Source organism: Dipteris shenzhenensis, chromosome 27 (assembly GCF_047967505.1).
Source record: "Dipteris shenzhenensis isolate YYH24624 ecotype China chromosome 27, Dip_SZ_1.0, whole genome shotgun sequence".
NCBI classification, from domain to species: domain Eukaryota; kingdom Viridiplantae; phylum Streptophyta; class Polypodiopsida; order Gleicheniales; family Dipteridaceae; genus Dipteris; species Dipteris shenzhenensis.
Genome location: NC_141622.1, coordinates 51,376,252 through 51,389,622, shown reverse-complemented (window position 1 = coordinate 51,389,622; position 13,371 = coordinate 51,376,252). Strand labels below are relative to the sequence as shown.

The 13,371-nt window shown below is 44.7% G+C and overlaps 1 protein-coding gene across 1 annotated transcript in view; it reads left to right on the top strand.

The window, feature by feature from the left end:
* The window catches only part of LOC147884468 (low-specificity L-threonine aldolase 1-like), an 83,727-nt gene that overhangs the window by 24,588 nt on the left and 45,768 nt on the right, over positions 1-13,371 (top strand). Inside the window, exons 3-5 of the mRNA XM_087398294.1 lie at positions 6,053-6,164; positions 6,309-6,359; positions 12,711-12,782. Of these exons, the coding sequence (XP_087254420.1) occupies positions 6,053-6,164; positions 6,309-6,359; positions 12,711-12,782 (235 nt within the window). The remainder of the gene's footprint in view (positions 1-6,052; positions 6,165-6,308; positions 6,360-12,710; positions 12,783-13,371) is intronic.

Sequence of the window (13,371 nt, the reverse complement as noted above, 5' to 3'; positions counted from 1 at the left end):
CGGTTGAGGAGGACAGTCAGGTCACATCACTCTTCATCGTTTCCTGGTCTTCCTCAGGTTTACCATCGACTTGTTGCTACTATCGGAGCCACTTTGGGAGTGGTCATTGAGATTCCCCCCCTTCCTGGCATGCCTTCTTCCTCGGCAGAGGCAGTCAGAGCAGATTGGGTGTCTTGAGTTAGGGTCATTGTCTCTGACCCTAACATCTCAGATGACCACATCGTGATTCAGCGTCCAGATGGCTCTCTCTTTCGACAGAGAATCGAGATTACAGGTAGACAGGATCAATGCAGGATTTGCAGGACCCTTGGGCACTTTTCTAGAGATTGTCCAAGGAAGAGAAAAAGATCCAAGAGGTCTTTTGGTGCGGCTCCTTCACGTACTACCCCGTCTGCACCTCCCCTGCGGCCTGTACCACGCACTCCAGGACTACCAGGAGCAGTAGGGTGCCCTGCTTCGCGCACCCCAGGACCACCAGGGACAGCAGGGCGCCCAAAGCCTGCAGCACTCCCAGTACCACGTTGGACAGCGGTCAGAGTGGCTCCTTTACCTCAGGAGGACACCCTTTATCCCGTTCAAACAGATGCCATCCAGACTCCAGAGGTGGGTGCTGTTGCAGCCCTAGATACTACAATTCCACATTAGGAGGGGACTTCAGATGCACCAGCCCCAGTCATTTTCGTTTCTGATCACGAGGGGACTACCGATACTTCTCCCCCTCAAACTGTTCATGCCACAGCTGAGGGAGTGTTTGCACAGATGAGGACTACAGATCCTTCTTCAGATCAGCCATAGGCCTCCTCAGCTCCCAGCTCCAGATCTGCTGATAGAGGCCTGGCAGGTCCTTCTCCTCCTTCCTCCACGAGTGCAGATCTTCTTCGCACTCCTCAGCCAGACTTGCTTCTCACGAACTCTTTTTCGACACTGGCTGATTCGGCGACTTTTATGGATGATGAGGAGTTTGTGCCCTCCACCTTAGGGATCCTGGTCATTGGGATTCCTTTTGACAGGGCCTCCCCCTCAGCAGGTGTAGGGATCCTTTCACCTGTTGAGTTTCCTGCCCTCAGCAGGAGTGTTTTGGCCCAGGGGAAGCTGGTCTCCTCTACTAGGTTGGGTAAGCCTTTCCACCTAGCATCCTCCTGTCGATGAGGATAGTCAGCTGGAACATACAAGGCCTAGGCGGAGTTCCACACCATCGCCGTAGGCAGCTGATCCGGAACCAACTTCATCCAGGTGTCACTGGAGGTACTATTGATATCCTTTTTATCTAGGAACACAAGTTGGATGCCAGTGATTGCTCTAAGTCTGGCAAACTACTTTCTGGTCATACTTTTTGGTCGCCTGCCTTGGGCACCAGGGGGGGCACTTCTATTTCAGTTTCGCAGTCGGTTCTCCCCTTGGTTGTTGGACACGGAGTCATTATTCCCTCTAGAGCTCAGTGGATTATTCTCTTGATTGGAGGGTGTAAGGTTGGTTTCCTTAATCGGTATGCCTCCAACATTAGAGGCGAACTTGTCTTTATGTGGAAGGATTTGCTCTCCTGGGCCCCCATTGCGGATTCATGGGTGATTGGAGGTGACTTTAACATGGTTGAGTTACCGTCATACAAAAAAGGGGGGTAGAGAAGGAGGACTTCACTCTTTGGAGAGAGTAGCATGGGATGCCTTCCTTTTCACTATGTGGCAGAGATACTTGGTTGGACGATGCCTTTCTTATTCAGCCACAGTCCCTCCTGTTCTCTTGGTCGAACAGGAGGCAATAGATGCCTATTCATGCACGTATTGACAGATTCTATGTAGATGATTGGGCACTTGACAGAGGTGGATTGGTATGCATTGCTGCTGGGATTTCCACTTCAGACCACTTTCCTGTTGTGCTGGCTATCTCAGAGCCTCACTTGAGAGGTCGATCTACTAGCATCAGGATTCCAGATGCCTTGTACACAGAGGAGGACCTTACAGAGGCAGCCTTGCAGATATGGGTTTCTCATGTCCAGGGTGGGCAGCCATTGCCATCATAGGTAGCTACTGCCCTTTCTGGTATTAGCGACTTCTACCTCTCAATTGCTCGTACCAGGAGACGAGATATTCTCAGACGTGAGATTGGTGTTTGCCAGCAGTTGGCAGCTTTGCAGAGGGAAGAGCAGAAACGGCCTTCAGATGCTTGGATTTAGGAGCCTTGCTGCAGCAAGGGCTCATCAGCAGGTATTGCTTGATCAGAGAGCAGAGTATGGCTTTCATGCACGGGAGTCCTTCTGGATTCAGATGGGTGGCAGAGTCAATAAACACTTTTTCTCTACTCTTGGCCCTAGACATAGTAGAGAGAGTGTATCCCAACTTATTGACTCACGTAGGGTTTTACAGACAGCAGATCCTGATGATGTCTTGCGCATAGCTTCAGATTTTTATGCCGCCCTTCTTACTGCTGATCCTGAGACACGGGATAGAGAGGATGCTAGACAGGTTATTTGGCAGAGCATCCCTTTGTTGGTGAAATCGGATATGCATGTTTTGCTTGATGCACCTTTCACCAACACAGAGTTCAGGACTGCACTTTCAGTCCTTCACAAGGGCAAGTGCCCAGGTTTGGATGGCCTTACCTCCTCTTTTTTCATTGCATTCTGGGATATGATTGGAGACTACATTACTTCAGCCCTACAGGGTATTTGGGACTTTGGTAAGATGCCCGGGTCGCTTACAGAAGGTCTCGTCCACCTTATCCCGAAAGGAGGTTGCAGAAATCTAGTGTCCCAATGGAGGCTTATCACACTTCTAGGGACTTGTTACAAAATTCTGGCCAAGGCAATCAGCCTCCGAGTGCAGCCCCTTCTCCGAGATCTTATTCATGCACTCAGACGGGATTTGTGCATGGCAGAAGCATTTTTTATAACATTTTCTCTTTCTGGGAAGCCTCAGAGTGGGCCATGTAGAGCGGCCAGAATCTGGCCATTCTACTTTTGGATTTTGAGAAAGCTTATGATAGAGTAGATTGGAGTTTTTTGAAGGGCACCCTTCTACGTTTTGGCTTTACTGATGCTTGGATCAGAGGTGTTTCCTCCTTGTACAGATCAGCCCACAGCCAAGTACTTATTGGTGGGGTAAGGGGTGAGAGATTTCAGATTTCCAGATCAGTCCGTCAGGGATGCCCCCTTGCTCCTTTCCTTTTTTTGTTCGTGGCCGAAGCTATGAGTATCTATGTTAGATCTCAAGCTGACATCATTGGGCTGAGACTTCCCATTAGAAGGGAAGAGGAGTTACTTGACAGTGAGTTGGCAGATGACACAGCAGTTTACTTGGATGCCACTCCACAGACGCTCACTTCTTTCAAGACAGCATTGGATTTATTTTGCTTGGCGGCGGGGGCGCAGATAAATTGGCATAAATCCAATGTCTTTTGGATCAGTGATGAGGACACTCCAGTTTGGGGGCTTGACATAGGATTCACTTGGGTTCAGAGGGTGTGCCTGTCAGGTATTTGGGCTGCCAGGTCGGCTTGGATATTTCTTCCACGCAGCAGTTTGCTCCCGTGTTGGAGAGCATCAGGAGGAAGCTCCTTTTTTGAAGCTCAGCCAAGCTAGATCTTGCCTCTAGAGTTGTGGTGGTCAACCAGGTCCTCTTGGCCATGGCCTGGTTTGTTTGTTCTTGCTGGTGCTATTCTAGGGAATGCATCACTCAGCTCAGGAGATCGATCAAAAATTTTCTTTGGAGTGGGCTTGATGGCACAGCTAATACCTTAGCCAGGGTGGCTTGGGAGACCCTCATCCTCCCTACACAGGAAGGGGGTCTCAATATTATTGATCCAGATTTACAATGCAGAGCTTTACTATGCAAGATGGTGGTGCGGGGACTTATGCCAGGGCAGGAACCATGGAAGGCCTTTCTTATTAGCAACATACAGAGGTGCACACCTTATTAAGGAGGAGACTTGATGATGAAAGACTTATATAAAGTGAATTTTCATGCAAAATACAATACATTACTCGCAAAATCATATATTCATTGCAACTTATATGTTGAGCTTAGCTTACACATCCTTTCCTTAGGGGTTAACTTCACTAAAGTCTTATAGTTATTGATGTGGCCTTTAAGCGTAAAAGGGAAGTTAAGACAACATGGTTATTGATTTGGACACACCTAACCATGACACCTTTGTAAGACTCATCAAAACTTGGCTAAAGGACAATGTGCCAAGTTGCATACAATTAATAAAGAACAGGTAGAAGATAACCGTTTTAAAATATTTAATAAAAGCAGCTATTTAGTTAGAAACAAGAAATATGAAACAAGAGTAAGCAATGTAGCATGGGCCATGTAGATCTTTTGGTGCAGGGATCAGATTCAGAGTGGTTCCTCGACCTAGAGCCCCGGCTACTCTCCACCGGGTCTTGGAGGCTTCGGCCCTGCGGGGGAGTTCCCATTAGGTATTTGCAGTGGGACCCTAGAGAGTGGGAGTGGATTGATGCAGGGCATCGAGAGAAGAGCATCCCCTTTTTTCGTCACACGGTCAGTAATGCCAGGAGATTTCAGCTCACTAGTAGAGGTTGGAGGCCTTCCAGACTTCCTCATTGGGAGACATTTGATATCACTGCGGATCTCAGAGGTGCTTCTGGAGGAGACTCTGGAAATCCCACAGGAATAGAAAGATCACTCTCTTGTTTTGGCTTTTTATCCATGGTGGGATTGCAGTGAACCTTTGGAGATCCAGGTTCAGAGCCGACCCTACTTGCCCTCGTTGCCTCTCTGCTTCGGAGACCATTTAGCATTGTTTATGGGATTGCAGACAGGCGAGGATGATTTGGATGGGGGTAGCCAGGATTTTCAGTCACTTTGCTTACTCCCCATTCTTTATGACATGGGGCTCAGTGGCTTGGCTTTCTCTTACAGGGCCTCAGGTATTTTATGAGAGACTTGACTCCTCTCGGGCCATTTTGTTTCGTCGTCATCAAATTTAGTCCCGTTCGTTGGATGTGGTACCACACCTTCCTTTTACAGATGTACATGCCTCTGTGGATACTTCTTGGGAGATTTTAGCGAGCATAGCATCCTGGCATATCTGGAGAGCCAGATGCACAGAGGCTATGGAGGGTACTCAAGTTCATCCCTCGCACACTTTGGCTAGTATCTGGACAGACACCGTACATACTTTGATGGCCGTATGAATGAGTATACAGGGAGACTCCCGTGCAGCCTCGGCTAGGAGGGCTTTTTTCTTCAAGGAATGAAAGGATTCTCCTTTCTTCTCTGAGACTCCTACAGGGTTGAGGTGGCACTTTCAGCCTCAGCCTTGGTTGTTTTCCACCTCACTTTGAGGGGGTTTTATTTATCCTCATGATTTCATGATGTTGTATTTCCGCTCAGAGCTTGCTCTAGCGAGTTTCTTTCTTAATAGAAGTCTCTTTTTTGCAAAAAAAAAAAATTTGTACAGATCACAACTTTAAACCATCTACCTTCAGTACTTCTTTGAGATAATTTGATATCCTGCAATGACCATAGACTTTATAGCACAATTGAATAAAAAGAACGCATTTAAATAAGTAGTGTCTGATTTCTTGTAGTAAATCATTGAGATTCTCACCGCTTGAAGCAACTTTCAGAATATGATAAAGGGTAATCCCATCATGTTGTACTAAAGTTGTGTTGAACATAAAGCCATCAGATGGATCAAGATATGAGAACTGCTCACATCAGAAATTTGTAGCATGGAGTGCAGGTGCAGTGCCATTGTAAAGATAAGGTTTTGTACACCATAACCAAAGGGAGTTGGTGCTCCAGAGCCTCAAGTAGCTGCCTTTTTGGCTCTTTTTGTTTAATTAGACATGCATCTGTTTTTACTACAATAACAGTCCATTTCCCTAATTAATGATGAGATTCTTTAACTTAATGAAATCTAGGACATTTATGGATAGTATTCTTTCCCAATCTCAAAGCTTGTTTTTACTAGATACCCCATGAAAATATCAAATAACATTAAGTTTTCATTATGTTATTTATTTGACTTTATATAAAGTAGGAGGGACATTGAAACTTTTTGAATTGATGGGTCCTTTTTGCAGCTCTGGAGGTAGATGCATTACTACCGACTACACAGACAAAATAGGATCTCTGGCCAAACGACATGGCTTGAAACTGCATGTAGATGGAGCACGCATTTTCAATGCTTCAATTGTAGGTCATTTCTTGCTTATTTCACAGTTGCCTGTGATCTTTTATGCTTTTAGACAACTGAAAATCTGTTATTTCTTTTACTGCTATTAAGTTAGACTTTTGTGAACTTTTTGATTGAAGGTTGATAATTTGCCAAAATTGCAGGCTTTGGGAGTGCCACCTGCAAGGTTAGTGAAGGCTGCTGATTCTGTTTCGGTAAGCTGTTTCTAGCACATTTTAAAGTTATCTTGGCTTCAATTTTCATCAAAAGTGAGCACTTCATGAATCCAATAGCAAACCGCAGTGTATCCATGTGCAAGATGCATTTCAATGCTTTGATATAAAAAACACACTGTCATTCCAATCTGACAAAAACATAAACATTCCTCAAGCTAGGAAGTGGTTGTATTATTGTTATGTGAAGGGGTTATTCACTTATAAAGGGAAAAAAAACCTTGTGGATAAGGGCATATGCTATTGAATAGTATACTTGGAAATGTCTCACCATTCGTTATGCCTCTTTTGGATCAAATACCCAATGAGTTCCACTCAAGATCACCTTGAGTCCTCCAAGGTAACCTATGTACTGCCAATCCTTGTCACAAACTCCCTAAAGTCTTCAAGATACTTAGGCACTATCAACAGGTCTATCCAATCAACCCCCTCTCCACAGGGATGAGGTACACCATACACAAGTGCACGCATGCACGTGTGTGTGTGTGTGTGTGTGTGTGTGTGTGATGTATATTTGTCATATCTTGACATCTTCTCTTGATGTACTTGAGCACATCTTGCTTTGGGATTGTGACTCTGTAATATAAAACAAAAATCTTTTCACCAAAAACAAAAGTTTGTGTGATACCACCAAGAAAGCTTGTCATCTTCTTCTACCACAGCCATGGATTCAAGAGTGTGGCCTTTCTATCTAGCATCTAGACAAACCACTCGCTTGGTGGCCGTATTTGGAACAGTAAGTTCCTGCTCCAGACAGAGGCTTTTCTTAAGGCGGTGTTTGGTTGGTGCTTTACTAATGGGTTCTTTGTTGGCTGCCAAGCGCATTACTCTTTCACATTGTACATCTTGTTCGCATTCGAGGGAGACAGCCCTCCATCTACTTAGACTTGCCCGATTACCCGTGATTTTCTTCCCAAATGGGGACTTATCTTCGTGCACGATTTTCGAGCATTGCTTTTGGGCAGGTAGTTTTGGTTGTTTGTAGATATACCACTACGCCAAACTACATTCAGTTTTTCAATTGGTGTCGTTATTGGGCTCTATGGTCTTTATATCATGCCCATAACTCTCGGCTTTATGGACAATCCACTGTGGATGTTTATCATTTCTTCCGATCCTCCCTGCTTCGCTCCTTGCAGGATGCACATTTCATAGGAGATCTTCCTGCGGCCTAACTAGTAGTGTTCTTTTAGTTTTCTTGTACTAGTTGTTCTTTATTGGAGCAGCTACAATATGCTTTCTTTTCAGTTTTTTTAGCATATGAGTAGTAGTTGTCTCACTTTGAGACAGCTATGGATGTATATTTTTCTTAATGAAAGGTTCTTTTACAAAAAAGAGAGAGTGTGTGTGTGTGATCATATCGTACATAAAAACATACATACATATATATATGTATGTATATATGGACATATCTATACCTATAGATATAGATACACGCATACACACACCCTGCACACACGTTCAATGTTCAACATGAACAGCCACGTGGGTTTCTGGCACCATTGAACTCTCCATCATGACCAAGAGAGATCGGCATGGCAAATCAGGGACTATGATGCACCAACAGTGTCGAGAAGAGGGCCTTATAACTGGCGCTGAAACTTTAGAGATGAACCTTTCTGAAGTACCACTTCTGAAAATCACAGCGTTTTCTGTCTAATCTTCGAGCTTGGCACCAAGTTCCTTGTTTTTTCACCTTGATCCAATTAGCTATTTCTAACTCAACAAAACAATGGGAAGAGGAAAAAGGGGACAAGAAAAGCTGAAGGGAGTAAGGAGAGTGACAATATTGATTATGCAAACTATCAACTATCTAATAGTGAAATCTCTTTGTAAATGTGTGAGACTTTATTTGCACCCCGCAGAGGCCATTTGTGCATCAGATTGCATGGAGATTTCATGGCCGTTTTCTATGGTGAGAAGGAAGGAAGAATGAAATATTAAAAAACATCCATGGAAAGCCAAAAAGATCTTTGAGGCCAAAGTGAGAAATATGATGTTATATGGCTAACAAGGGAAGAGATTGTCTAATGAGCTTCCTAAATAAGTATTTTTTAGAAAGTCAAAAATTCATTGGTTATACTATGAAGATCTGTTTGCTCAGTTGAAATATTAAGCTGGCTCAGCCCTTTGAAAGTAGCCAACATGGTGGAGACCATGATCCGGAACCTTGTAGGCCATGAGTGTCCATGTGCAAAACAGATGTCAGGAAACACTATAGTGGCATCCTAGTGTTGGATAAATTGTCTACCTCTAAGTTTGATTTCTATTGAAGTCATTAATCTCTTGTCACCTAGAAGAAAAACATAACTCTCTCCCATCCCCACATTTCATCTCTCTACATAAGGAATGCTCTCTATGTGCACGGATCTCTATGTAAGAACAAGGTCATTAATCTCCGGTTTAGAAATCAATGACTTGTGATAGTGATTTGACCCCAAAAGACAAGCATGAAAGTAACCGTGTAGGGTCGTCCCTCTATCATAAGGGATGCTCTCTATCTGCATGGATCTCATTTAAAAACAAGGTCATTAATCTCTGGTTTAGAAATCAGCCAGCCACCATTCCCTTCTACAATCAGACTTACCTCAGCTACATTGCAGATGTTTCCCCACCACTCTCAATCATCTGTCCCTATGTCCATACCCCCCATCACTCAGCCCCCATACATGCCCTTCACATATTCGTCAGTCCAAGCACACCCGATTCATGGAGAATAATTGCCTCTGTGCACAAGAGATGGAGTAGGATCACCTCATACATAGCCTTGGTTCAAGAGATATTACAGCTCTGTAATAAGGGCGTGGCAGCCGTAGCGACAACCCCAAGCATTGGGCCAATAGTAGAGGCACAAATAGCACCATGCAATTGGCTATCACAGAGAATTCCGAATGGGTGGACGTTGAGAAACGGGAACTTGTGAAGGTCACCATTTTGGCACCATTCTAGAGCAGTAGCAAAGAGCTAGTGTGGCTCTCAACATGCCACAGGGAAGTCGACGCTGGTTCAGCTACTGGAGTACATCATGGGAGAGTCATGTTGCGCACTGGATATCCTCTGGCTTACCAATCGGTTCGAGATGAAGGTAATTCAAGATAAGGCTAAGAATCTAGGGAATCCCTCGCACGTCCACCATGCCCATTGATGATGCAATCAGCTTTGTGGCTTTCACTCTGGAATCCCAAAGGATGGGATAGAGGGCACCTCATGCCTAGGACAAGACCGCACCAAAGAGCAGCCTCGTATCATCTTAGGTACACTGAGGCTCGCCTTGCACTACTACGCAGGCGATCAATTCTACGGGATCACCTCGAGATATACTTGGATGAGGGCCTCACACCTCTGTAGGTAGAGGAGAGGCAGACCCTTCTACAATAGTGGGACATTGTCTGCAAGGAGGGGAAGTGGGCAGTGGTTCAAGATGGGCAGCTTTTGATAGGCCCTCAGTGGGCATCTGGTGGCTCCCCTACATAGGAGGGTGAGGTCTATAAGATTGAGAGCACCGAGACCCTGACCTGCATTGTTTGGAACTTTAATGGCACCTTATGGTCAGATCTAGGAAATTTCTCAGAGTCTTACATTGGATAAGTTTTATACAGAGGCCCATCAGAGCCCATAGTGCCCTTTGCATGTAGTCAATGCCAAATGGGTACATGTGGAAGGCAACATATCGGGGAGGAGAGAGGTGGAGTGCGTGGATTCGCGGGAGGAGTGGTAATATTGTACAGGCCATCTTTCACAGGGATGATCTTCATCGAGAGGTGTGACACACATTATAGATTTATATGGATTCGAATCGGACGCCTCTCTCGATAGGACTCCTTCATGAGACTTTGCTAGAACTACCTCATGGGATCCCTTGCCTTCACCTCGCATATCACTGGCTTCTCTATCTTGCCACCGCCTCTGGGAGGGTATTACACTATTTCTTTTTTAGTATATCCATCCCCTGCCATACGACACATACCACGAAGCGGCCCATGCACACTTTGATCGTAGTCTTTGAGTACTTCGCAAGCCTTTTCACTTTACTCACATATATTGAGGATAGACGACTCCTAGATAATCGAGTTGCTCTGATTACTCACGCTCTCCATGAGACTGCCTTGCACACTATCACACACCACCTGTTCCACCTGCCTGTCGCCTCTTGGCTCGGTATCCTACAATAGCTGGTACAATGATGAGTGTAAGGCTCCATGCCACCAACTCAAATTTGAGACTAAGCATCACCTTCCAAGTGAGAGTGCACAAGATAGGTAATTGTACACTACGTTGTATTGATCAGCTCGTGAGAACCCCTTAGGGTTTGGGTTAGGGTTTGCCCATACGCCCTTATGGTATGGTGCAATCTACACCATCCTTAATGCCCTCTCTTAAATTGCACAATTGCATATACAATATCTTTTTTGCATTTCATTTGGTGCATATGATAGCAACTAAAACTGTCCTATTTATGACTGTATTTCTTGCTCTTAAGCTGTAGGTCATCCTTCGCCTTAGGGAAAGGAGCCGATGATACACCTGGGGAAAGACCTAAAATCTAATGAATGGAGACGTGTGCCTGTCCTTCTCTACTGGGTCGAATCCAAGAGAGAAGGGCTTGAGGAAAATCTTCTTGGAACCAAGCGCTAAAGGGCTGGCATGGAGCAGAGTGCTCGTAGCTCCAGGAGTGTCAAAAGCCACTTGAAAGAATCATTGTCCCAGAAGTTGAATGTCAGTGAGGTGTTGGGGAGGTTTGAGGGCAAGGCCGCAAGCATCAAGTCCCTGGCCTATAATCTGGAAGGGTGGGACCCATAGTGAAGAGAGTGGTGGAGCTCTCAAGCTCCACATCCTTTTGTAACGACAACAGCTCGTCTTTTGAAAAAATACATGCTCTTGTGGCTAGTAGAAGTGAATGAGGATTGATTGAATGGGTCGTCATTCGTCAATCAAGGATGGAAGGCCGTCGATCCAAACGGATGAAGATCGTCGTTCCAAGAGGGTTGAGAGGGAGGGGAGCAGCAGGATAGCAAGGGGAGAGAGAAGAGGGAAGAGAGGCTGGGAATCTACGGGGGAAGAGAAAGGGGAAGAGTTGGAAACCTAAAGGAATTCTAAGGGGGTAGAATTGGAAGAGATAGCGAACCTAAGGGAGTTCTAAGGAGAGGGGCTGAGAGGGGAGGAGGAAGGGGTGAGAAGGGAGAAGGAAGGGCTGAAGGGAAGGGGTAGAGAGGGAGAGGGGAGGAGGGAGGGACTGGGTGGGGAAAGGGGAGAGGCTAAAATGGTTTTGGGAGCAGCCAAAGCTTGGAGTTGAATTTCATATTTTGGATTAGCCAAAGCCTAGAGCTGAATTTCGTTTTGGAATAGTAGTGCTTCCTCGATCAAAATCGTTTTTGGAGCAGCCAAAGCCTGGAGCTGAATTTTCATTTTCCGGAGCAGCCAAAGCTTGGAGCTGAATTTCGTTTTGGAGCAGCAGCCTAGATCAAAATCGTTTTTTGGAGCAGCCCTTTAAAGCTCTGCAGCTGAATTTCTTTTTCGAGCTTTTTGGAGCAGCCAAAGCTCTGGAGATGAAATCGTTTTGGAGCAGTAGCACTTCCTAGATCAAGATCGTGTTTGTAGCAGCCAAAACATGGAGCTGAAATTCATTTTTGGAGCAGCCAAAGCCTGGAGCTGAATTTGGTTTTTGAAGAGCAGCCTGACTAGAGAGCGTGAAGGAGGAGCATAGGGGAACAGAGGGGGAGGCAGAGAGAGACTGAGGGGAGGGAGGGAGAGGGAGAGAGAGGCTGAGGGGAGCAAGGAGTGACAGGGAGCTCAGTTGCAATCTATTAGCCCCAGCTATTGATTGATGCACACTCACCATAGGTGCTTTAGGCTAGCCCTCTCCTCAAAGATGGTGTTGACATGGAACCCGAAAACTACTCTGAAAATTTGAGATGCTACTGAGGTTGTTGTGAGCCATCTGCCATTACTATTGAACTTGGATTCTCTTTGTGAAACTAAGGTGGTATTGTGGGCTAATATTTTTACTGTATGAAAGAATATTGATGATGTAAATTGTACATTTCAGTGCCAGTATATTTTTGAATGCGTTGGATGAATGTCACAGAATGAGAGCAGAAAGAATTTAAATATTTGTCCTACATGATCGTAAGTATTAAACTGGATGCATAACTTATCTAAATTTTGTTTGAAACTACAAGAGTTTGATCATGTAAATTTTCTAAAGAAGCAATAAGTGCTGGAGCCTGGGATGAGACACAATTTCATGTCGATCTAAGAGGATAGTAGACTATATACTCTGTGTGTCTATGTATATGTAGGTGTTTTAATGTATTATAATTGTCTCTATTGCAGATTTGCTTATCAAAAGGTTTGGGGGCACCTATTGGCTCGTTGATTGTTGGATCCTCTGACTTCATTATGAAGGTTGTATACATGAAACCTTTTTGCCCCTGTTGCTTTGGTAAATATTTGTACATAAATCCTTCTTTTTTCTAAATTCAAAAACTAAATTTCAGCATGATCAGTTTTCTCCTTTATGAAGTGCATGCACAGATGTGGCCCAAGCTTAGCCTTAAATGAGCTAGTGATGAAATTCCCAACTGATCTACCACCAGGCATCAATTTCGACAGAAGTCTTTCAGAATTACAACACTCTAGGATGAATATATCAGGGACCCACTTTACTGCCTTCTTTGGCTGCCACCCTTTTCCTGACCATTTTGTGTTGGATGAATTATTTGAATTTGCTACTGTACCTAGAGGACAAATTTTCAGCAGTGTCTAAAGAGCGACATTGACACTTGCTAGAGGCAGCTACTAGAGGGAGAGATTGACATGTCACTTGCTAAATGATATACTTTGTCCCTGCCTGTTTTTTGGTACTCCTTCTAATGATTCCTTAAATTACTTTTGCATTTATGGCTTAGATTTGATCATCCAAGGAATGGTTGCTCTTATCGGTTTTCTATTTAAGGTTTCTTTGACTTAAAACAAACAAAATTTGGGCACCTAG